The 26480-nt window shown below is 38.6% G+C and overlaps 2 protein-coding genes across 5 annotated transcripts; one reads left to right on the top strand and one right to left on the bottom strand.

Moving 5' to 3' along the window:
* The first annotated feature begins 328 nt into the window (after positions 1–328).
* LOC111868635 (sodium/hydrogen exchanger 8) lies at positions 329–17167 on the top strand. 2 transcript variants are annotated; one of them, XM_023859470.2, is made up of 7 exons: positions 339–437; positions 672–1823; positions 3436–3747; positions 5758–5900; positions 8199–8276; positions 14508–14651; positions 15247–17167. In XM_023859470.2, the coding sequence occupies exons 2-7, from the start codon at positions 707–709 to the stop codon at positions 15355–15357; spliced, it is 1905 nt and encodes a 634-aa protein (XP_023715238.1). In that variant the 5' UTR covers positions 339–437; positions 672–706; the 3' UTR covers positions 15358–17167. The 2 variants fall into 2 exon arrangements, with proteins under 2 accessions (XP_023715237.1, XP_023715238.1); XM_023859469.2 differs by having other exon boundaries at positions 329–1823.
* Positions 14659–26361, bottom strand: LOC111868637. Of its 3 annotated transcripts, XR_004513466.1 has the most exons (4): positions 26138–26361; positions 23851–24372; positions 18507–18596; positions 14659–15394 (listed from the first exon to the last, which is right to left on the bottom strand). XR_004513466.1 is itself a non-coding variant. In XM_023859475.2 (3 exons), the coding sequence occupies exons 1-3, from the start codon at positions 26259–26261 to the stop codon at positions 15378–15380; spliced, it is 663 nt and encodes a 220-aa protein (XP_023715243.1). In that variant the 5' UTR covers positions 26262–26361; the 3' UTR covers positions 14659–15377. The 3 variants fall into 3 exon arrangements, 2 of the variants coding, with proteins under 2 accessions (XP_023715243.1, XP_023715241.1); XM_023859475.2 differs by lacking the exon at positions 18507–18596; XM_023859473.2 differs by lacking the exons at positions 14659–15394; positions 18507–18596 and having other exon boundaries at positions 20254–24372.
* Between the last annotated feature and the right edge of the window lie 119 nt (positions 26362–26480).

Here is a 26480-nt window from a genome sequence, read left to right as displayed (position 1 = left end):
AGAGGCTTTTTATCTGGTGCAGTTTGATGCAATTTTAAACGCGACATTGGACCTAATAATATTTACCAAATTTTAATAATAAATAACAGTCACTAATGTATACAGACTGAGTTACGTTGGCTCATAATTTACAATTGAATTCCGGATATTCTTGCATATTTCGAACTGTCCATTGAAGCTGGAAATTTACAATTTTTGCTTTAAGTCTGTAAATCGGCGTCTAAGAATAACACTTTTTTAATAAAAGTGTTATTTATTTTAACATTTTTCTGAAATGTAGTTCTGGAGGGGGGAGGGTCATTTTTACTTACCATCTCTGGCAGTCACGTGGTCACGATAGTTATTTTGCATGTTCTGCTATTGTAATGGGAGGCGCTATATATTGAATTGCCAAATCAGTGCCAGATATTGATGTGTGAATGACGCAGAGGAGTTGGGTGATTGTTATAGTTCTGTTAGGAACAGTATTATTACATTTATACTTGTTAGTGTTTTACAAGTATAAGTGGATTTTATATTTGAAATGGAAATTTGTTTTAGCTCCTCTAGATATATGTCATTTTCCATTCATAGGAACATTTATGTTTTTTTTGCATTTTTAGCTTTTGCAATTGATTTTGTAACTTCTATATCTGGCTCACCTGATTACTTCCTTCAAAATATATTAAAAGGTAATGGCTACTGGGTGGTGCCCCAGGATGAGAAAATGGGTGAAGGACACGTTCTACACGTTGAGAATTCATTTCCACATGAATCCACCACAGGTCACAGTTTTATAGTACTGAAACGGGCAATTGAAGAAACCAGCAGTAATGGCCCAAAAGACAAAATTACGGAGAAAAATGAACTTATGTCCAAAGCTGACAATGGGAACAAAATCGTCAGTTCTACAGTACCATCAGTGCCTGTTGAACCTAGTAACAGTTCGGTTGTTTCAACCACTCCAGAACAATCAACAGCAAATATGACAAACATAACCTCAACTGCAACTTCTCCTGCAGACCCAGTGTTGCCAGACAAGGGTTCTGCTGAAGATGAACACAACAGTTCGATGTCTATCTTCTTTGTGCTGTGTGTGTTGGCATTAGGCATCTTGCTCATCCACTTCATGCTGCAGAAAAACTTCCAATATTTGCCTGAAAGCATTGCAATTGTTTTTCTGGGTGGTCTTATAGGTCTTATACTTAATCTCATGTCAAATCAGAATATTGCAAATTGGAGGAAGGAAGAGGCGTTCTCTCCAACAGCTTTCTTCTTGGTGCTTTTACCACCAATTATTTTTGAGTCAGGTTATAACCTGCATAAGGGCAATTTCTTCCAGAATATAGGTTCTATCTTAGCATTTGCCATTCTGGGCACAACCATCTCTGCTTTGGTCATTGGTGCTGGTGTCTATGTGTTAGGGTTGGCAAAAGTTGCATATCAGTTGAGCTTTGTGGAGAGTTTTGCATTTGGGTCACTGATATCTGCTGTAGATCCTGTTGCCACTGTTGCCATATTTCATGCCATGAATGTTGATCCTGTACTTAACATGTTGGTGTTTGGTGAGAGCATTTTAAATGATGCTGTTGCAATTGTGCTGACTACTTCTATTCTTGAGTCCAGTAGCCCAACAATGACCTCATCAGAGGCACTGATTACAGGCTTTAACAGGTTTTGCCTCATGTTTTTTGCATCTGCTGGGATTGGGGTTGTGTTTGCATTGGTGAGTGCATTGTTGTTAAAACATATGGACCTGAGAAAAAATCCATCACTGGAATTTGGGATGATGCTGGTGTTCACGTATGCACCATATGCTCTTGCTGAAGGCATACATTTGTCAGGTAGGTTCCAGCTTTATGAGTGCTATTTTATGATATTTTTACTTTGTAATGTACATAGTTCAACTTGTACAGCGAATGCCTTACCAAGGAAGCTCTGGATGGGCTCGGAGACTTCAAATTAGGAGGGCAAATTATTCAAACTGTGAAATATGCAGATGACCTTGTGTTAATGGCTAAGGAAGAAACTATGCTACAGGGTATGATTGATAGACTAATCGAAATTGGAAGGCGCTGTGGCATGGAAATGAAGGTGGAAAAAACAAAAGTAATGAACATTTCGAGATAACCAACCCCAGTCACAATAAAGATAGACCAAAAACAACTGGAGAATATGAAATGTTTTAAATATTTGGGTAGCTTGTTAACAGATGATGGAAGGTGTACTTGTGAAATTAAATCTAGGATTGCCATGGCAAAAGCTGCATTTAGCAAGAAGAAGAATCTTTTTACCAGCAAATTGGGCTTAAATTTGAGAAAGAAACTAGTGAAATGCTATGTTTGGAGCATCGCTTTGTATGGGGATGAAACTTGGACACTTAGGGCAGTAGATCAGAAGCACCTGGAAAGCCTCAAAATGTGGTCTTGGAGAAGGATGGAGATCAGTTAGACAGAAGTGTTATTTAGAGTCAGTGAGCAGAGGAATATCCTACACGAAATAAGAAAACGGAAGGCTAATTGGATTGGTCATATCTTACGCAGTAACTGCCTTCTAAAAGAAGTTATTGAAGGAAAGATAGTGGGGCGGATAGAAGGGACCAGAAGACGAGGAAGAAGATGTAAGAAGATGCTGGATGACCTTGGGGACAGAAGAGGATATTCTCATTTGAAGGAGAATGCTTTAAATCGCATTAAGTGGAGGAACTGTTTTGGAAGAGACTGTGGACCTGTCGTCTGACAGATTACTGATGAATGAATAAATGTACATAGTATATGTTGGGTAGTATAATGATCATGAAACAAATCAATCTTGTGATTTTCACAGATCTATAATTTTGTGCTCCTCCCAAGTACACAGGACTAGTTTTTAGAATGCTCTTTATGTATGTACATTTTAATGCTTGCCTGTCACCTGAACTGTTGTATGAATTTTATTTATAGTCAGTCTTTTTTCAGAATTTATCTGGTACGGGCAGGACCTAGTGAATGTGAACATTCTGACTCCAAAATCAGGGGCCCTTCAGTTGGACCCAAAAGAGCAAATTGGCGATATAATTTATGGAGACAGTCTGCATAAATAAAACTGCATAAACTGTGTTTTCACCAAGATAATTGTACATGCACTGTGGTCCCAAACACAAAATGTCTATTTTATCAAAACTGGCTTACCTGGTCATATGGATTTCATTGTTGTTTGGCACTCAGGAATCAACAGCAGTGTATTTATGAACAATTGATTTAATTTCCAAGATAAGTCAAGGGCAATTGTATATGAGGAAGTTTTTGCTCCAATGTTGTACTTCATGCTTTCATAGGGAATTGATCTACAGTCAGTCATCCATATTACTACATCAGATGGAAAATATACAAATGACTATGTCAGATATAAAACATATGCAATTGGTTATCATACTGTAAAGATGTACTCTGATCATAGTGACTTGTGTTGTTGCAGGAATCATGGCAATTCTTTTCTGTGGCATTGTCATGTCGCATTACACCCACTTCAACCTTTCCACAGTGACACAGATTACTATGCAGCAGACAATGCGTACTCTGGCATTTATCGCAGAGACATGTGTCTTTGCATATCTTGGCTTGGCATTGTTCAGTTTCCAGCACCGTGTGGAGCCAGCACTGGTGGTATGGAGCATTGTGCTGTGTCTTATTGGCCGGGCTTGCAATATCTTCCCACTTGCTATTTTGTGTAACCGCTTCCGAGAACATAAGATCACCCACAAGATGATGTTCATCATGTGGTTCAGTGGTAAGTGAAAAACTATAGGTGGAATTCACTATCTCAACATGTTAGAAAATAATGCATGTATGTCATCTGAGAATGGAAGAACACACAAAAATTAATTTGTATGCATGACTGGACACCACTTGTCTTTTCAGTAGCAGTATAACAATGGCTAGGAACCAGGATAGTGTAATCGGTATAGCAGCTAGCTACAGGCTGGATGACAGAGGGATCGGAGTTCAAGTCCCGGTAGAGTCAAGAATTTTCCCTTCTCCACAATCTCCAGACTGGCTCTGGGGTCCACCCAGCCTCCTGTACAATTGGTACTGGGGGCTCTTTCCCCTAGGGTAAAGCTACTTTGGCGTGAAGCTGACCCCTCAACTCCAGCTAGTGCTGAGGTCAAGAAAGTGTGCATCTATACATCCACCCCCCAGACATCTTTATAGCATAGTGTTTAATTAGTTAAGTACAAGGACAACTTTACCTTGTACAACAATGGCTAAGCAACACATTCATGAGAGAATGGATTGTTTGGTGAGGTTCAACAGAATGGCCTCACCATCATATGGTTTCTTGTGGGGTTGAGGAAAAGAGGAGGTTCACATGAGGAACCTCAAGAATTTGGAAGAATTGGAACAAAAAAATTTGTTTTTTTTCAAAATGGTCTCTGCATAAATGTGGTGTTAATACAACTATGTGTAGAGGTGTATAGTATGTTACATATGTATGTGGGCAAATGAGAAATGGTTTTCATGATATTGTAACGTGTCTGGAATCCAGAAGAGTCACTTCTATGGAAACGCTAGAATAGACCGTTGCATAGGAAACAACATTCGCTCCATTGTAGTTCTAACAGGAGTCTCCATGGTTATAACAAAGGGTTCGTTGCATAGCAGCGACCAAGGTTATATAGCGGGGTTGAATGCATTCAACAGTCAGTCTTGGAATATCCGTCTAAGGAGTCAGTCTTGGAATATCCATCTAAGGAGTCAGTCCTGGAATATCCGTCTAAGGAGTCAGTCTTGGGATAGCAGCCGTCTAAGAATCAAGTTTGGAACAACCGCCAGAAAGGACAGTCCAGTGTCGGCCGAGTTATTGTAAGCAGTCATTGTAATACTGCAAGTGATGACTATTGTAAAGCATGTGAGTGTATAAGTGAAGAACAATAAAGGTTCTACAGAATCTGAGACCCACGGCGTGAAGTTATTTGTAGCGTGACACACAAGACACGCTACATTGGTGTCAGAAGTGGGATTGAACTACACATGTGACTGACAAGATTCGAACTCAAGACTAGCTACAATATTGTATTTTATTTTGTGCCATTTTATATGTATATATATGAATATCAGATGAAGGTCTTAGTTTTCAAACATGTTGTATATGATTTGTTTCATTCTGGTCCATCACACTAACAGTATTACAAATGATACAATAATTCCATCCAGTGTGACTGCTGACAACACAGCACGCTACAAACAAACATAGGATGACAACAAGAACTACCTTCCCAAGAAAGACAGGCGGTGCAAGTTCGGCCCTGTCAAGAAAAACGTAAGGACAAGGGACATGAACCTATTCGGTTAAAGAATTTTAACTTAAATAACAAAAAGTTTTTAAAAAACTTTAATGCATCAAGGACAGTTGCTGTAGTTGTAAGAAATTTGGATTTATAAAGAGTATATTACAAATATTGTATATTTGTGTATTTTAAAAATCAAAGCACCCAATGTAATAGTAGTTTCTAAAAGTATTGATGTTCTCTCTGATGATGGTCTATAGGGGCCGAAACATGTTAGGGTACTAAGAAGTGATGTAGTAAAAGCTTCAACAGTCACACTGGACAGAATTGTTTTATCATTTGTAATGTTGTATATGTTTGTAAGAGACCATGGTAAACAAAAGAATGCCAACAAAAGCTCACTTAATTTCACAGTGACATGATGTAGAGAGCTGGTTTGTCAGTTTGTAGCACTAGAAGGGTTCCATCCATTTTCTGAGCATTAGCCTGTAAGCCACAATCATTGTTAACAGGTTTGCGAGGTGCTATTGCCTATGCACTGTCTCTTCACTTGCAGTTCAGTGATGAAACACGACATGTGATTGTGACCACGACACTAATCATTGTGCTCTTCACAACTTTGGTATTTGGTGGATCTACCATGCCTATAATGAAGGTGAGACACTGTATTCTATTGTACAGGGTGATTCACATGAAGAAGGCTCTGAATTAATAATTATAACTCAAACAGTAATTTACCAATGAAAATGAAACTTGGCAACAGTACTGACTTGGTGCCTACCCACCTGGTTTACATTGCTTCTGCTATTGCTGCAGTCCCTTCTGGCATGCTGGCTGCAACATTAATGAACATGGCTTGTTATGTTAGCTGTATTTCCAGGTGGAGGGAAACTGATTTTGAAATCTTGTCTGACAAAATTACTTTTGCTTCTTTCAGGGTACTTGCCAAGTTTAATTTCATCAGTATATTATATGATTTATAGTTATTAATTCAGGGCTTCCTCTGAGTGAGTCACGCTGTATATGACAAATGATTTATTCATTTGAAGTCAAAATTTCATCAGATTAGGTGTCTGTCCAACAGTGCTGTCTAAACAGGAACCAGCTATGATGGGTGGTGGGACTACTTACAGGACACTGTCATCTTAAAGGACACCTCTCATACTGGGACTAAGTGATAGTCCCACTTGTGAGAGGTGTCAAGAAGAAAATGAAACAGCCACACATATCCTGTGTGAATGTGAGGCCTTAGCTTACCTAAGATTATGTCACTTAGGTCAGTACTTTATGGAACCAAGTGACTATTTTGACGCCCCCACATACAAAATCCTGTGCTTCATTTGAAGCGCAGGATTGCTGATGGGATAATTAAAAGGGGGAGCACAATAATCACTGTAGGTCATGGTGCAGGGGCCGAGGAGGCCCACCCCTTACACCATTCATTCATTCAATCAACAGTGCTGTCAATAGCTCATGTTATATAGTGTCAGATGGTAGGGTAGTTAATGAATTGGAAAGGAAGTTCATGTATATTTCAGTATTTGTCTGAAGGGACTGAGGAAAATCCTGCATTAATAAGGATAGTTGATGTCTTGGGTGAGATTCTAAGTGGGTGCCTTTAGATTCCAAGTCAGAAGCATTGGCCTCCCATGCCAGTGGTCTGTATGTGAGACTGGCTGAATCCATTGCAGGTTTTTCTGCAACCCTTACCCAGCATTTGCCTTTAAATATTGTTATAATTAATTCACAAGAAGATTTTCTGGTTTAGGGTTAAGGTATCAACCTCTTGTGTGAAAGGATCTAGTCTGAGACATCTGATCCAATACAGATCTATCTGCCTGCCTCATTCATTGTTTACCATTGACTAATTTAAAACTGTTGACTGTGGGAAATACCGGGCACCCCTCATAGTTCAGAGTTCATATCAAGCTGCAGATATTCTTTATTGGCCGTAATTTTTAAGCAGAAGTTAAAAATTGATAATTATACAATCTATCTCTGCACATAATTTATATTAGTGCAGATACAAACAACCTGATTTTTGTATAAATAAGTTTCACATTTTTTTAGTTAATATAGCAGAATGTTACGAGCTGTATGGCCAGGGTTCTACTCCTGGCAGGGGCAAGAGATATTTATTTTTTTCTTCTCTGCAGTGTCCAGACCGGCTCTGGGGCACACTCAGCCTCCTTTCCAGTGGGTACCAGGACTATCTCTAGGGGTAAAGTGGCTGGGGTATGAAGCTGACCACTCACCTCCATCTAGTGCCAAGGGCAAGACTCGTAGAGCTATCCCTCCACTCCTCCATACATCTTCATAGCGCGGTGCTTAATTTAAGCACGGAAAGGTTTACCTTTTACGATATTTGTAATTCTAAGATACTGAGCTGTCGTCTGAAGGAGAATTTAAGGCCAAGGACTTCAAATTATTATAATGTCTGAAGCTTCATGGGTGGACTCGGATATCCATACACAAGCTAAATTAAATATAAATATACCAGAGTAGCAGTAGACAAGGAAACTAGGAAAGGAATTAGGGTTCTGAATTCACAGTAAAGTAGAATGGTCACCTAACCATTTGATCACTACCCGTTCTGTAGCATTAACTTTAAGTATCACGGCTATATTATTTTTCATATGATAGAACCAAGAAAGCAAGAATGAGTAGTTTTATTATCCGAAGCAGTTTCTAAATTAAACACAAAATGACTGCTTGAATAACCAGTAAATTCAGTGATAAAATAACCCATGAATTATTTCCATTGAAATGTATGTATAAAATCTGGTAACTCAGAAACTTCTAATACATTTCCTCATAATAAAATATAGACACAGTGTTCAGAAACCCTATTCATTATATTAAGCTTGTTTTGATCACTTTAGTATTGCACTGATAAGGTGATTTGAGGTGATCAGACATAGCATCTCTTCAGATCTGATGTTCTGTTTCACAGCTGCTGCTGGCAAATAAGGGAAGCAATCATCGGAGGAGACGAGAAAAGGAGATAACCCTCAGCAAGACCAAAGAATGGGTAAGATACAATTAACTGAGTAGCTCCACGGTATCAAGGCCTTTCTTTGTACATCATCATGCAGCTTGTCAAGAACTTCCCTGCTTTTATGAAACATGATGGGTCATTACTATGTTCACAAAAGTCCTGTCATTGAACCCCATTTTGAGCGTGCTGAATCTAGTTTACACCATCACATCCAATTTCTCTGGGATCCATATATTATTCTTCCATCTACAACTAGTCTCCCAAGTGGTCCTTTCCTTTGATTATGATGTGTTAAGTAAGGCTGACTGTTTGTGGAGTAACCTTGGTCACCAACAATATTGCATATACAGTTTAATTTTTTTTTGAAAATGGAATAAAAATATGTTTTTTGTAATATATTCTTAAATCAATTATATTGTTGGCTCAAAATATTTATGTCTTCATTAACAGATTTTTCACTGGTAACTAAATTTGTAGAAAAACACTTTCTTCTCTTTGACTCACATTTTTCAGATACAGGTAGTTTGTCTATAAATGTATCCATTTCTAAATTTAATCTCTGTAAATGCAGAAGAAAAGATTCTCTGGTTTCTGATCCTGTCCTGGGAGGATGTATATTGGCACAGAGGTAAGTCTCTATAGATTCTAGGCAAAATAAAATAGACATGAATGGCCAGCTTCATGTTCTGACCATAAAACATGATCTCTGCCTGAATTTGACAAACTACAGAATTAAGCATTTTGCTAAAATGAGGAAGGAAGAAACATTAGAAATTTTAGCACTGTTACACAGTGTTGTTTTATTGCATGTTACTGTGCCATGGCTTATGTGTCTAGGTATGGTCTTTGACCATCCCAGCCTCTGCCAACGTGGCAAGGGTGAAGGTAAGAATGCACATTTTAGATGGAAGCATCAGTTTAACTCTTGATGAAAGCAATATAGTGAAGGTAAAGATATTGGCCAGCAGGGAGGACCTGCAATTTAGTGTGATATCTGAACCATGCTGGGTGTTATGTGTTCCCCACATTCACAAAGTTTTGACTTTGCCAGAGCTAAGGTATGTGGAAAATGTGAACTTGATCCAATTGGTCACAGAACTGATACCTTCTGCATGGAATGCTAACACTTTATCCAGGTAAAAGGCAAAGTAGTCCCTGTGCTTAACCAGTTAAGCACTATTTCATGAAGATTTATGGGGGAGTGGATGTATAGATCCATGTATTCTTGACCTTGGTACTAGTTGGAGGTGTGGTCGGCTTCATGCCCCAGCTGCTTAACCCCCAGTTGCAGAGCCACTGGTACCCACTGGATAGGAGGCTGTGTGGGCCCACACTTTACCCAGGGATGGGAAAAATATGAGGTCTCAATAAAGTTTGCGAAGTTGCCACTGTGTGGTTGCTGTGGACAGAAACCTCAATATGGTTTGATGACATAGGCATGTCAGCATTTCACAGCTGCATTGTTGTTGATCTATGGCAGTCTCTTTCTGAGTGGTGTCTACTACTGTTTGAGCGTGTTTTGGAGTGCCGGTGCAAGAATGTTGGAGTTTGAATTAGAGCAATGAATGAACATTAAATTTCTTGTTAAACTTGGCAAGAGTGGAAGCAAAATCAGAGAGATGTTAGTGCAAGATTATGGGGATAATGCTATGAAGAAAACAGCAGTTTACAAGTGGGTGACAAGTTTTTCTGAGGGAAGAGAGTGTCACTGACGAAGAGACATCAGAATGGCCAGCAACGAGTAGAACTGAAGAAAACATTCCAAATTTCATCAAATTGTGCGTGAAAATCATCGGCTGACTGTCAGGAGCATAGCAGAGCAAGTGAACATTGACAGAGAGAAGCAGTCAGGAAAATCTTAACTGAAGATCTTGACATGAGAAAGGTGTGTGCAAAAATTGTCCCAAAGGAGCTCACTGAAGAACAAAAGGAAAGAAGATTAAAAATTTTCCAAGACCTTTTGGAGAGGCAAAATGACGTGGCAGTGGGTACATACATAACAGTAGAGGTATTGCTGGAAGGAGTGGTTTTCACACAGTCTATGCTGAGGCTATATAATGAGGACCAACAGAAAATCAGTCATGAGTTGTAGTTAGTTGTTAGTTGTGAGTAGAGGAATCTCCGCTGTTAGAAGCTGCTATCAAGCAGCAACTAGTGAAAACATAACAGGGTGAGAAGAATTAGTGTGTGCCATAGTGATTTGTAGAGTGTGTAGATAGAGAGAGTGTTATAATTATTTGTAGTTACGAGTTATAAGCATTCTGTAAATCCAACTATCAGTCCCAAACCCTGTGTCTAGTCACTAATACACGACAATTGGTGTTAGAAGTGGGAAAGGTTTGAATTGTTGGATTAGTGGATTCTCAAAATGGATCTATTGTGGCAGTTTATAAAGGATGGCTTCAATCAGCTGTGGGGTGAATTCATCACTACCCAAGATCATACGGTGATCATAAGAAATGCCAACCAATGGAGCCCACTAAGGAAAAGGTGGAGGCCAATCAAGAGAAGGTGGATATTAAGACAGAGGCCAACCTAGTAGACCTGCAAGCAAAATGAAAATGGTTTTGGATGAACAGTCCAGGATTAAAGAGGATAACTTTTATTAACACTTTGTGGACTGGCAATTTAAATATTTAAATCACCCTGGGGACCAGCATTTTTTAACCCACTACCCTAACTTGTGCACTGTTCACTTTAAAAATTAATATAAAATATCCTAATTAATTTTATGAACTAAAATTTTTGGAGAACACCAATGCTTCTAGAAGTGCTTGAGAGTGTGATATTTCTGGAAACATTCCCCTTCTACCTGCACTTTCGTCGGAGCTACTTTCACTTTTGTCTGTGGCCACAATTATTTGTTGTCCTCTGCCACTGCCACTGTCAAATCACTATCACTACACATCTCAGAAGGAATGTCAAATAGCTCACGTCAGAGAGCACGTCGAAGAACAAGTCAGATATTGCTTGGTTTTCAACCGCTTCTGTCCTTGACTCATTGTGCAACTAACTTCCTGCCTGGTATATAAGAGCTTGAAGGGTCAAAGATAATTTTCTTTTGGAGGGGGTACCCAAACAGCGAGATCAAGTTACTGCCTACTAAGCAAACATTCTGTAATAATATTCCACAGTAGTCATTTTATTTGGGTGGCGCCAGAGAAAGGTATAGTGTGTTACAATCTAACGTGTCCTAAAGTCATAAAAATATGCCACTGGTCTGCAACATTTAAAAGTGCTGGGCATAAAAATATGCCACCAGTCTGCAAAGTGTTAACTTAGGAATTTGAGATAAACTCAGAAGCAATGAGAAACACTGGTGATCTTTTTAAAGCAGCTGAGGAGCAGATGAAGATACTCCAGTTTATAGTGGAAGATCGAAAGGATGAGATAGAGTGGCTTCTGGTCAGGATTGACAGTTCTTCTGAAGAGAATCATTTGGTCAGAAGCTGTATGAAGACTGTCACTACAGCATCACAGACAAATGTAAATACGACAGAACATACTACTAATAATAATAGTTACCAGCCTGCAGAAGCAGCTGATAAAATAAGCAGACTAGAAGAACAACTCTGGGAGAAAAGGAGGTCCATAACAAAATTGAAGAAACCGATGTCATCTCCAAATGAAACAGAAGTAAGTGCATTCAAAATGCACTCCTGAAGTAAACAGTACAGATACCTTTTGTGCTTCAAACCAGTGTGAGCCCCCTGTTAAGAAACAAACTAGCCAGATGACCATGCCTCATTCAGTACAAACCAATGAGGATCTGAAGAGTGCCACTTCTAAAGACAAGCTGTGCAGAGAAGTATCAAGCATTGTGGACCAACTTACTCTGAATTTCTTTAGCAAATTTCTGTCAAAGATCCTGGAATTGCAACTTAATGGCACCAACATCATGGCTTTTGTCCATTGTGCATGACATGGTCACAAACATCCTGGACTCGTCAGAAGCTTACGCAAACTCGTTTGGTGTAATAATTCATAGTTTGTCTACTGAAACGGAAGATCAGAACAGGTTTAATGGAACAGTGTTAAAAGATGTTTGTGAACTCAGACGTAGACTCAGATTTACGAATTGCAATCAAGAAATAGTGAAAATAAAATGCTGAAAACAGTCTTTGAAGAGACATTCAAACAATAAGAGAAATACATGATTCATGGGTGAGCCTTGGAAGACTAGAAGCATACAAACAGACAGTCCACAGGTGCATTTACAGGTTCCTGAATGATGCTGATGATTTATCAGTGAAATGTTTATATGCACTTCTTAACACCACTGGACAAGAGCTTGAAGAAAATAATGGGAATCTGTCTGAACACTTCAGTATGTTATCAATTCCCAGTGACAGAAATGGATCCAAGGAATACCCCATTACCCTAAGACTGATAACACCCAAAAGGAATTAAAGAAAAGACATTTTCTATGCAGTTACATTTGAGATATGCATGTCTTACAGAAGGTGACAGAGCTGGCCCATCAAAAGACTTGTCATCTTTTCCCACTCTATCCCAGCTGATATCTGCAACTTGCCAGAAGAAGAAGAAATGAAGAAGAGATTGCTAGTCTTACCACTTCTAGTTTCATGCTTGGCATGTCAGAAAAGCATGGTGATGACAGTCTTGATGATGGGGGATAGACAGGAGAGAAAGTATGTCTTGTGACTACTGATACAGGAGCATCAGTGATGATCGCCAGACTGGACAACACTACAGGAGTGCACAAGACAGACCTGAACACACTGTATGTCCTCTAGATGGCATCAAGGGAGACCTTCTGCATCCTGAAGGAAGCTGTGTCCACTGTAAACTTGGGTGTTTGTTGCCAGTATCACCAGTGAATTCATCCTGGGGCCTAATGTCTTGTACACCCATTTATATGAAGGACAACAGCGTTGTGGCTGAAAGGTCCTGGAGGTTGTGGATAACCTTGTAGGGATGCATTCCTGGGCCGCCTATTGAGATGAAGTATGTAAGGTGAGACCACCATTCCAGACCCAAAGGGAAGTGCCTGTAATGATGACTTTCGAGACAGGCAGCCCTAAGTACAGAACCTTTGGAGAAAAACCCATGGGGAATGAAAGCTGGACATTGGTAAAACTGGAAGAAGAAGTGTTAAGACCAATATTACGTTGTGGTGCCATTCATGAGGTTGAGTGTGGATATTGCAGGCAACCCCCCTTCAGAACAGAGAAAATGACAGGATGCCTGTAGGCTGCTCAGTATGAGTAGCCTTTTTTTTTATTGCTAGTGGGGTGGGACTAAGTCTCTTGTACTGTGGCCACTTCTGGCCTATTATACCAGACCCAGATAATAGGTGAGGGTGATTGTGGAGCAATTGGTGGAATGATGATTGGCAGGGGAAACTGAAGTACTTGGAGAAAACCTGCCCCAGCGCTACTTTGTCCACCACAAATCCCACTTTCCCAGACCCGGGATCGAACCCGGGCTGCCGCGGTGGGAAGCCAGCAACTAACTGCATGAGCTATGGTGCGGCCATGAGTAGCCTTAGTGGAGAGTAGTCATTGCACAACTCCCAGGGTCATAGACAGAAAAATACATATGGTCATCAGTCCCCTGCGATCTAGAATCAATAATGACTGTATTGGCAAGGACCAGCAGCAATTTACTCGAAACAGTTGTGAGTTGGAACACATTATCCATGAGCAGAGGAATCTCCAGTGTTAGAAGCTGCTACCAAGCAACAACCAATGGAGATATAGCAAGAGTGAGAAGAGTTAGTTTGTGCTATAGTGATTTGTAGTGTGTTTAGATTAGTGAGAGTGTTATCATAATTTGTAGTTACAGGTCATAAATGTTCAATAAATCCAACTATCAATGCAGACCTCATGTATGGTGACTAACACATGACAATATATTCAGTCATTGCTAATAACTGCTAAGTATTTGGAACTTTTTGAACTGTAGAAATGGGTCAGTAGTGGTGGTGGTGGTAGTAGTAGTACCACTTTAGACTCATATTCAGGAAGTGTTTGATTCCAATCTCAGCCAGACACTGAGTATTCTGACCAAGGTTTTTTTGTGGTTTTCCTCAGGCCTTCCAGGAAAATGCTGGGATAGTACCTCAATTAGGTCGTGACTGTATCCTTCCAAATCCTTTCCAATTCATTATTTATCATTCTACCATTCCATTTTAGCTATGACAGTGTCATAAAATAATCTGCTAAAAAGAATGAATTGTAGCAATCCCGACTGAAAATAATTTCCCCCCTTTAGTATAACTAAAGTATATGTGTGTTGCAGGGTCAAACAATAGACTCAGAACATTTGTCTGAGTATACAGAGGAGGAGATGGAGGTGAATTTTATCCAGTCCCATATCAAAGGTTTTGCAAAATATGACCTTAAGTACTTCATCCCTTTCTTCACTAGGAGATTCACGCAGCAGGTAAGAGTTTCTTGCTGTACGTGCTAATTCAGTTTATTTTGGAGGTGCCTCTTTTGCAGGTTTCTTGCTTAGCATATTTTCTGTGTGATCTCAATAAAAACTTGAACAACTGTCTTATCCCTCTGATTGAACATCATAGTAGGTGTATAGACTCTGCTACACACCTTAATTAATGTTCTTAATTATTCAGACAGTTACTACTATATATTATTTAAGTATCATGCGCTAGCATTCTTCTCGCGCTCACCTTATGATTTCATGAAGTTGTATTACTGATTGCAGGAAATTTAAAATGTATGGATTGGGGTGGTCTCTAGATTATACCATATTTTGTGAAAATGAATCATTTGCTTCAAAAGGTGAAAAGGGAATACAGCCCATCGCAGTGATCAAAGTTTATAAATTGATTTTATTATCTATGTCCAGTTCTTCATAGATTATCTTGGAGTATGTCACATTAGGGATTATGTTTTACATGTTGTTTACAGTTAGCTAACAACTTTGTATTTCATCTGCTATGCCTATCACTTTGTGAATTTCACAAGTTCCATTGCCAATTATGATGCTGCAGTTTTGCCAGGTTACTTGATTGCAGGAACTGAAGGATTGTAAAAGCCAGATGACGGACCTGACGAACCAGTGGTACCAGGCTATCCGTGTCTCTCCAACAGAAACAGATGAAGAGGCTACCACTTCACAGCCCTGATGCTGCTGCTGTCTGATGGCCTACTGGAGTATTTGGTCTGTAACATGATGTGATACTTGAAACATGCTGTGCTAATTGTTGTGTATGTATATATATTGTTGCATGTATCAGAGATTTATTAGCATTATATACCAGGCAGTATTTGTGACAGAAATGGGTGTAAATATAAACTTTTTAGTTCTTATCACTTAATAATGTTATATTTTAGCGTCCTGTTGCACTGATTTATGTCCATGATTTATTCCAGCCGTCTTACAGTGCATACACTCATCCACCTCACTCTTCACTCCTGCACTACATGTTTCGGCACAAAGGTGCCATCACTTGTTCACTGCCTTTGGTATTGTGAAGGGTAGAGTCAGAGAAAGGGAGGAAGTTGGGGTAGTTGTGTTCTCCAATCTTAGATAAGAAACGAAGATAAAGGCAACGTTTTTATGTATGATCATACCATGTAGGCACAGGGGGGCTTGGAGATAAAGCACCACACATTTTGGACAGCACAAAATGGAAGTTTGTGATCAGCATCACTCTTCAAACATTTTAACCTTTAAAGGACTAATGACAACTGAGTAATGGCCAGTGGCCAAATGATGGTTACGGTTGTCAAGAAACAGGGCATTTTGTAATGCTGTCTGCAGCTTTTCATAGGCTTACAAATCCAAACAGATGGCTTTCTTACCAGAAATTAAGGTCTTCATAACTCTCCATAAAAATTTCCTTTGATTACATTTTCTTCTTCTGCTTCTTTCTTTCTTTCTTTTGTGGGCATCACAGTCCATAAGAACCTTGGCCTCTTTTATGACTGCTCTCCACTGGTCCTGAGCCTTTGACTTTAGTCTCCAATTTCTAACACCCATTGTCTTCAGAGCTTCTTCAACTGAATCAAGCCACCTGATAGCAGGTTTGCCTGCTCATAGAATACACTTTGAGTTATGTAGAGTTAACTTCCTACAAGGGTTCTGCTCCTACATTTTAAAAAGGTGTCTCTGCTGTCAGGATCACTTTCACTGTATCTGGTTCATTATATAATTTATAAAGTTCTTAGTTATACCTTTATCTCCATATATTATTTTCCTTAATTGGGCCATAAATTATTCTTAATATCCTTTCAAAGATTTGGAGCATACTTTCATCTTTCCTTTTTAGGGGCCACCTGTCACTTCCATAGGCAATATTAGGCCTTACAGATGTCTTATATAGAGCACATTTTGTCTGTCTCCGTAAATATTCTGAACTTCCTTCGCTGCATTACTGAGGTTTATAATTGCTTATTTCAGTACACCTGTGGTTCTCTCCAGTAAAACTGTTATTTTTATGTGCTAGTATCTAGATTGTTTTATTACTCACGTCTATATCCAAATCTCTGCATCTTTTATAATGCTATGTTAAATAAAATACAAGACAGGGTATCTCCCTGCCTTAGGCCCATTGATGTTCCAAATGGTTGATAGATTATTCTGCATTTTAACTCCACATATTACATGTTCGAAAGGTGCTCTTACCAATCCATTCAATTTCTGAGGTATTTTAAATTCCTTCATAGCCTTGAGTAATTTATCCCTGTTTATGTCGTCATAGGTGGCTTTGAAATCTATGAAAAGGTGAAATGTGCTGACTCCATATTCCAGGGTTTTTTTTTTTCCAGAATGTGCCTCTGATTGTATCTGACCTATTGTTGATTTACCTACTTAGAAGCCACAACTGATTCTAACCAACTATTTTCTTTATATACGGTTGTAGCTGTTCATATAGGATACTGGAGAATATTTCATATTCCGTATTTAGCAGTGTGGTACTACTATAATTGTTGGGACAATTTCTTCTTACCTGACAAGATTGTGAGGATTCTCTACAAGGTGATGGCTATATTGCACTTTAGGAATAAAACTGAATTCAGTGAGGGATTACTGTGAAATAAGGTCCAGTTCACTGAGAGAAATGATCCTGAATATGGAGGTGGTACATTCCTCCAACACACTGGTGAACTTTACCAGACTACTACAGCATCATATCTCTGAAGACAGTATTCTTCATTTTGAGCTGTGCTCATCACAGTTTCACTTGGGAGGATGTTAAAACAACTGAACATTGTAACGTTAGATACTCAGACTTCTTTGTGTAACTACCTGCAGTGACTTTGTACTGGTGTTGTGAAAGTATTATGTGAAAAGAAAGATTTTTGACCTACATGCACAGCTGGGGAGTCATTCACTCAAATGGTATGTCTGCAAAATATGCAACACACCCTTGTTGTAAGCAAATGAAAATATATAGTTTTAGGCAACAAATTAGTTTACTTGTGATGCAGATGTAAGACCATGGATGTGTAATATATTTCAAGACTGTTACACCATGTAATCTGTGGTTTAATAATATGGGAAACTTGCACAATTACAAGCAGACATTATCTTAATTTCATGCATCCTGCTGTGCTACAATATACAACTCTTTAATGAACTGTCACAACACAGCAAATAGTAAAACATCAAAGTCAGCGTTCAGCGTTCGTTGTTTGCTTTCCACGCAATACGGACAATTCTCTTAATGACGAGGCAGCATTACACAATTCATTAATTGCTACACCATGGGCCTCTCTTAAAATCTTCTATATAAAGTAATATCGAATTTCCCTATTGTCTATGGAAATGCACACAAAGTATATTCAACGACTGATTCAATGTTTTTGAAAACATCATCAACATTTTATCTTGTTATAATACTTCCAATTTTTAATTTTTATATAATCTGAACTTTTGTATTTTTTACATAAGCATTTTTAAATTTGTACGATTAATAGTGTTATATCCATTTTATGATTGCAGTTAAATGGTAGATTTTTGTTGATATGTATTTGCCTGATGATGGCCAACAGTGGCCGAAACATGTAGTAAAGCCACAGCTGAACGCTGACTTTGATGTTTTACTATTTGCTGTGTTGTGACGGTTCATTAAAGAGTTGTAAGCAGACATTAATTCTAAAAATGCTTTTTGTTTGAGTTTTACACCCTTATTCACTGAAGATGTCAATTTTTTAATTAAAATCATGCACCTTAGTACTGACTGTGGCATTTTATTCTGGGCTAGTGAAAGTTACTGGCCATTTAAACCTTGGTGCTCTAAAGGTTAACCACATGAAAAGTACCAGATACCCATTAGGAAGGATGCTGGATGGGCCTCACACTAACTGGTCTTGATATGAAGACAAATCTCTCTCCCCTTCGGTCAGGAATTGAAGACCACTGGAAGTCACCAAAAATGTAATGATAAGACATTTCTTACTAAGCGGTTTAGCAGGAACTAACTACATGGTACAGGGTTGTCCTCAAGCATTTGATATTCACTTGAGCAAGAAATTTTCTCTATTGAAAACTGAAGGATCATCAACAACAAAGCCCACCTACCTTGAAGCAGCTAATCTGGTTTGCTTCATGTCCTATTTCCATGGGATCCATCTACACCTATTTCTTCAAAATTCTCTTCCCTTTAGGTTTTTGTACTGGAGTTTTATTGTTTCTCCATGCATGTTACAATCCCATTCATCTCTCATTCTTGATTAAATCATCCTTACAGTATTAGATGAAAAGTACAACTTCCTCAGTGTGTGAGATGCAGTCATATGGAATGAGGAGCATCCATGGATTGTTAATGGCTTGGACTAGGTAATAATTAGGGATGTAGAGGGAAGGAGTGAATACTCTTTGCCCCTCTAACAGTGCCACTGACCTACAGAATCTTGTGTAAAGATGGTGTTTTCTGGGATGTGGCAACATGTACTACAGCAGAAGTTTGCTGGTATTCTGGAGAAATGTACTGCCTCCAACTCTGGGGGTCAAAGGGTCTTGCTCCTTGTGCATCTCTTTTACCCTAAAAATGGAGGCAGCATGTTTCTCTGAAACTGGTATACTTCTACCAGACTACACGCATCACATTGCAGAAGACATAAGCAAAAAAAAGTAAATAAAGTAAAGGTATCCCTGTAACAGGCCGTGGAGGCCCATAGTGTTGTGAGATGTTGAGGTTCCCACATTTTCTAGATAATCAACTCATAGATGGCGGTAAGATTATCAGCCCTACGCACCGGCCACCCTTTACCCCCAAGAATATTGTCCTGGTACTGATTTCTGTTAGAGGCTGAAGACATGAGTACTCTTCATAATTATCTACGTGAGATCCTCAGAGCTCACAAACTCTTGTGTAGTTCTCTTAATAAAATTATATTTCCCTGATTCATGTAATAGGAAATCTAAGGAAGTGAGGTAGATACATTATGACCTCCATATATCAGTGAAGTTTTCTGGGGAATCATGTGCTGGTGTGGAATGAATATCCATTTCAAAGACTATCCCTTGTGTAGTTCTCTTAATAAAATTATATTTCCCTGATTCATGTAATAGGAAATCTAAGGAAGTGAGGTAGATACATTATGACCTCCATATATCAGTGAAGTTTTCTGGGGAATCATGTGCTGGTGTGGAATGAATATCCATTTCAAAGACTATCCCTTGTGTAGTTCTCTTAATAAAATTATATTTCCCTGATTCATGTAATAGCAAATCTAAGGAAGTGAGGTAGATACATTATGACCTCCATATATCAGTGAAGTTTTCTGGGGAATCATGTGTTGGTGTGGAATGAATATCCATTTCAAAGACTATCTTCTGTATGACGTGAACACACATAAATTCTATATGACAGACACAGGTAGAGTCTCTGAAATGTTGTAATTTCATTCTACACTGACATGGCTGATTGCACAAGAAGACTTCACTGTATCAGCTGCCATGAAAACTTTAGCGCATCCAAATTTTTGTGTTGAGACACTCCATACAAATAAGATCTAAAGTGGCTACCCAGAGGTGGGGGTAATGTAGATAATACAGAAAATCAAATTCAAGCTAACAAACATGTAAAACAATTATTTATTAAACAAATCCAACAAGGTTATAACAAATGAGACAACCTGACATTAACAAACAGGACAGCCAGCACTCATGCCATAAACAGAAAACCTCTGCCAATGCGCAAAATAACAGAACAAAGGTGAATAACCAGAAAGAAATATGGGCCTAGTGAATCATGACACTGTGGCCAGAGGAAACATCAGATAAGCACAAAAAGGGAAACAGAAGGGGACTCAAATTTGAAGTTCCCCAATAGCAAAACACAAAAATGGCATCCCAGTCACCTGAAACAAATTTTGAAGCTAAACAACACAACACCTGAAAGCCAATAACAAAGTATATTCAACCACTGCTGGGGTATGAGTGACCCCTGCATGAAAGCCGTGAGCACTGGGAAACCTTGTGACCATTTAGGCGAAATGCACTTGTACAAATTTGATTGAAGTACCTGCCAATATTACAATATATGTCATACTCTCAGTACCTTGTGGGCCACAGTTTTCCATCTCCGATCTAGAGTAAATATGTTGATTTAGTAAATGTGACTCAGTTGGGGAAACAGAGATTTGGTGGGAAAACTGATTGGAAGGGGGCCACTTGGCCTACTGAGATGGAATGATAATCTCATTGAAATAGGATATGAGGATGGGGAGTGGATATGTCTTAGGACTGTCTATTGATGGGCTTTGTATTACTGGTAATTTTGAACTATTACCAGAGAGCATAATATCATATTAAGCTTATCCTAACTGACTTTCCACTGATTTCCATACCAGAAGTTGAGGATGAGTGGTTAGAGCTCCTGCTTTATACTATTTAGGATGTTCTGGATTAAAATGAAGCTGTCCTAACTGAAGTTTTTAGTGTTTTTTCCTACCTTTTTTGAATGGTACCTTAAACAGGCTACAGTCATATTTTTTCAATCTCAGTAACCCAGCCATTTAATGTTATATAACTAATTCAACTGAAAAAATTTAAATAACTAACAAATCAACCAGCAAAACACGAGTACCTTTTTTTATCTATTAAGTTTCAGTATACACTATGGACATAATAAATCAACAGAAATATCAAACAACATACTTGCATCTGTTCTGCTCAATAACATCACAGATGCATTTCCATCAATTACAGAGCTTTAAGATGACTTAATGATGCTGTGACAGCCTTGCTGTTTCTGCATATTGAAACCAGTATTCCTGAAGCCAAGCAAATAAACTGATCACATGGAGTTATGCCAAGTTATGTCCTAACCCAGATGTGCAGCAAGCTTTGTACATCAAGACAGTGACAACGTCATGTTCTAGCAGCTCTGGTTGTTTCTGACGCAGAACTGGTAGCATCTTATCGCATAATATGCACCATTAACAGTGGTACAAGACAGCATGGGATAGTTATGTTCAAGCTTGATGGGTAACCATAATGTGAATCACTTTCAGTCCTGATTGCATCATGCAGACTTCTGTCATGGATAAACGAAGGACTGCCAATCAGCACTTGGCAGCTTCAGTTTCAGATAAAATGAATGTAACCACTGCCAAAATGTGATCAAAGAGTGATCTCTATTTACAATGGTGAGGCTCTGCCATATGGCATGGTCACGTGAATATTAGTATTTTGCGAAGAGTAGGCCAAGGATAGGATTAGCAACATGAAGGCGTTCCATAATTTACTGTTGTATGTGAATGGAAGTCTGTTGGATGCCATGTGAAAGTTGGCATTTGAGACCATGTAATGCCATTGTACATTCTGAAAGACATCCCTAGGATGATCAAGACTGCACCACACTGGGTCTCCTACAATCTTTTGAAAGAACATAATGCAACAGTGTTATAAACTTGGTAACCTTCAAACAGAACACAGAATCTATTCTTGCACCACATCATAGCCATGGGCATAATTTTGCGAGTCTAAACTGAAACAGCAGCCATCCATTTTCTACTCATCTGAAAAAACTTCAACAAGAAGCAACTTAAGGGTTATGCTGATTGTAGTATACTTCATCATGCAGTCCCACAGGGCCAAACTGTCCGTGTATGGTATTATCAGACTTTAAGAGACGGCATTTATTAGCTGACAACATTGTTTTTTAAATGCCTATAAAGTTCCAAACTGCAGTCTTTTGGAAAATAAATGTTATTTATTATGTTTTAAAGCTCTAAATAAAAAGTTTACTATTAAGAATTAATTAACTGAAATAGACATAAGCTAAACAATTTCTTTTCGTCACCTGACTTATTCAAAAATTTGACAGAAGAAGATAATAAAGTGAGACATATGATAAAAGGAATGCCATACAGCTCTGCTTGATGCCTGCTTCTTGCTTGGCTTCTTTTTCGATCATGAAGATGAAGGAAGTTTGTTCCTCCTAAATGTCACTGGGCATCTACCAAACTGCAGGCATTATATCCCTGAAGACTACTCTTCATGGGCTCTGCTTTCTGCTTGCTGGTTTCTTGTTTGGCTTACTCTTTGACCCCCAAAGATGAAGGCAGTACTTTTCCTTGAAATGCCAGCAGACTTCTGCCATACTACATGGTGTTATTTCCCACAGGACAGTATCCACAAGCTTTGCTTGCCAATTTCTTCTTCTTGGTATCTTTCCTGACTTATTCTTTGATCCTGAAGATACAGGCAGTGCGTTCTCTTTAACTGTCAGTGGATTTCTGACTATATGGAAGATAAGATAGCCTTGTAAGATTTATTCTGCATGTTTCCTGCAAGGCACTCCAGGGTTATACTATGACACTAGCTTGTGGTCTGCCAGGCCATCTTCAAATACAATTTATAGACTAGGTGTGATCAGGAAGGCTCTTGAGGTTAAGTTTCTGGAGAATCACCTGTGTCCAAGGCTGTGATAAAAGCAGCCACATATCCTCCTGCTTTCATATATCATGCTGCAAGACAGTGCAAGTACCCATGTATCAGTCTGTATAAGGCATGTGGCATGGCAACAACTGGGAACTCTTGTAGCATCCACCATACTTCTCAGACATTATTACTGTGATCTGTTATACTCCCAAGATGTAGGAATTTCTTTGAGGGAAAGAAAACATCTAGCAAGCAGGAGAATGATCTCTTGAACAAATGATGGGGAATTGAAAGATTCTATTTCTTCTTGGATACCAAAAAAAAATTACTCATATACCACTATGGTGCCACTATTTTCTTTCCAACACTCCTGCATTAGTCTCTATAATGTTTCTTCTACATTGGATAACATTACACAGGTACTTTTAATTAAATCCACCTCACAGACTGGTAGCCAGTGTCCCATTTATGACTGCTTCAAATAACACTTCAAAGATTATATATAAACTCATCCAGACTGTTTATGTGCTGAACAGAATTTTGTAAAAGAATGAACTGGTACTGATAATTGCATTTCTGGTAAAATGAACAGAGGAGAATAAAAGTATGTAAAGGAATACAGTACGTAAAAAACTACCATAACACCTAGTATTTTTATGTACTGGTGCATTATCAGACTCATTAACATGAACATAAGGAATGTCAGCCTCATTAACTTGAGTTTCTTTGCTTCTGACCTCAACAGTGCAGCCAACAGTTTGACACAATTGTGTGATATTACCTTGAAAAGTATCTTCATAATTCTCAATGTCCTTCAGTGTGGTGCAGTTGTACAGTCCCTCGTTCCCTGGGTCACACATAGTGTTACTTAGCTTGTCACTAGACAGATTACCATAGTACAGATTCAATGAGATCACATCTCCAGTACTGATGGTTTGGCTCCCAACATCCTGTCCCTTTTCTAAACCTGCTAACAGTTTTCCAGTCAATTCTGTTTGACATTCAGCATCTTTCACTTCTATACATCTGTTCTGCAGTTCACCTGAAATTAAAATTTTCTGCTTTGCTGATGTAGGATTGGCAACTCCTGTGATCTCAGGCCTCATTTTTGAATCACTGACTTGTTCCAAGACATCTGATGGCAAATGTTGAATTCCACACAAGCTTTCCAATACAGATTTCTCTACATTCATGTTCTGGAGTTCAGATGTGCTCTTTTCTTCACTTAGTGAAACTTTGCTGCTATTGGTGGCTTTGTTTTTTGCTGAAGAAGTTTGTTCTATATTTTGGGAATTGTATTCAACTGCAAAAGAAACACAGAAAGAGATAACTTACTCGTACTAACATAAGGGAACTAATGAGACAAGCAAGTTATGCCAGTGTTTCTCTGCATCATATGACAATAAGGACTGATGAGAAAACATTAGCTGAACTTCTTCACAAGACACAGCAAGTAATACCATGTATCTTAACATTAATCATGTGGCAGTGAGGTAAGGATCCTGAGGGCTGCTGAGAGACTATTAGGATCGGGTGAAATTTATTTCACGAGGGACTAGGGAGTATTTGGTAAAGAGCAGCATAGAGTACAACAGAGTAGAAGAGAATAGAGTTTATTTGCATTCCATTGATCCTTCTTTGGGCTAACCAAAAAGTACAGAATATGTTATACAGGGCCAACAACTAATTTCATATATATATATATATATATAAACCTTAAGAAATTTTAAAACAAGTACAAAAAATATTTTCTTGCACGTAAACACAGATATATGTAAAGTCATATACTGAGTAGAACTTAAAAGCTAGTTTTTTAATGCAGGCTTGATCACTTTTACACAATGATTTAACCTTCTAATTGTAGGCGGATGATTACAAAGTAACTTGATATCTGTAGTGGATACTCCTCACTGATATTTAGTAAGGTCAGCTTTTGGCATATGGTCACACTCATGTCTTGTGTTTAAACAGTGTACTTCTTTGAAATTTTTCCAAGTTCTGCACCACAAATGATAGTAAGCCAAATATGTATTCGCCTGAAGATGGAAGTATATTAACTAACTCCATGGAGCTGGGCCCTTCTTTGGAAGCTGCCAGTTGTACAGCTACTAAAGAATTTTCCAACATTTTATGAAACCTGAAGGTTCATTACCATGTTCACAAGAGCCCTCGACTGTCCTTTCCTACACCAAATCAAATCCACCCACCTATATCTTGGTCTTCCTAGAAGGAAAGATCCTTCTGGCTTTCTTACCACCAATATCCTATACACATTCATCTTCTCCCCTTTTCATGCTACATGCCATGTCCATCTCATCCTCCTTGACTTGATTATTCTAATTATACTTTGCAAAGAGTACAAATCATGAAGCTCCTCATTATGCAGTTTTCTCCAGCCTCCTACCAGTTCATATTTCTTCAGTACAACTACTCTCTGCAGATCCCCCCAGTCTGTGTTCCTCCATCCCTATACAGAACCACTGGCAGAACTATAGTGTTGTATATTCAAATTTTTACGTTTTTAGACACAATACAAGAAGACAAAAGGTTCTGGATTGAATGGTGGCTGCATATTATATTTCCAAAATAATTTTATTCATGAGTCTGATTTCAGCACCTGCTATCTGATCACTGAAAACCATGTCTGTAACGCCATACAAAATGTTATGGATATAAGTACAGATGTGGTTACTCATGCCACACCATACATCACCAGCTATGAAACATCCATAAATATTATCACCATCATACTTCAAAACACTTCACATTATTGACTAAAAACTGCATACTATCATAGTCTTTCACAAATGTTTCTGAGGGCACATCCAGTCTATATAGTAAATAAATGTCCATAACCAAATATAACAGACGGGTCAGGTGACTGATAAGCAAAACAATTCACTGCTATAGCTACAGACACGTATTTCTAACTTTATAACCGTGACGAAAAGCAAGAGAATCTACTGTTATTCAATCATTTAATGTACTTTTCACGGGCCGTACGTGGGTTCGCCACTTTATATTCACAAACACCGATTAATTAAATAAACTGAACATGTGTATTTTACCTGGGCTCTGAATGTCAATTATTTGTACTGCTGATCTTTGTTTCCACGATGGAGGTTTCAAATAATGCAAACCATCAAGTTCATCACCTGACGATGAAGCACTTCCTTCGTTCTCAGTCGCCATTCTTAATGTTACGTATTACAAATCTTATCATTGAAGACCAAGATCACCAACAATCACCAATATGACCAACATTACCAAGACCCCCATGTGGCCCATGAGTCATATAGGTCATATGCGGTCACGTGCGGTCATATGCTACAACGGCTACGATATGCAAGGTATGATAGTGTGTTGTGTTCTGGTTGTGTTCCATTGCAACGATCGCAACGACTGTAACCG

The sequence above is a fragment of the Cryptotermes secundus genome, unplaced genomic scaffold (genome assembly GCF_002891405.2).
Source record: "Cryptotermes secundus unplaced genomic scaffold, Csec_1.0 scaffold696, whole genome shotgun sequence".
Classification (NCBI taxonomy): domain Eukaryota; kingdom Metazoa; phylum Arthropoda; class Insecta; order Blattodea; family Kalotermitidae; genus Cryptotermes; species Cryptotermes secundus.
The sequence above is the reverse complement of the archived record's forward strand: the minus strand, read 5'-3'. Positions and strand labels throughout refer to the sequence as shown.

What these genes read in the sequence shown, in the direction of transcription:
- LOC111868637 (XM_023859473.2), bottom strand. Translation starts at nt 26,261, where the DNA reads ATGGCGACTGAGAACGAAGGAAGTGCTTCATCGTCAGGTGATGAACTT. An exon ending in AATTGACATTCAGAGCCCAG is followed by an intron (nt 24,373 to 26,137) that starts GTAAAATACACA and finishes TTTCTTTTGCAG; the next exon opens with TTGAATACAATTCCCAAAAT.
- LOC111868635 (XM_023859469.2), top strand. Translation starts at nt 524, where the DNA reads ATGGAAATTTGTTTTAGCTCCTCTAGATATATGTCATTTTCCATTCAT. An exon ending in GTTCATCATGTGGTTCAGTG is followed by an intron (nt 3,748 to 5,757) that starts GTAAGTGAAAAA and finishes CATTGTTAACAG; the next exon opens with GTTTGCGAGGTGCTATTGCC. An exon ending in CTAGGAGATTCACGCAGCAG is followed by an intron (nt 14,652 to 15,246) that starts GTAAGAGTTTCT and finishes ACTTGATTGCAG; the next exon opens with GAACTGAAGGATTGTAAAAG.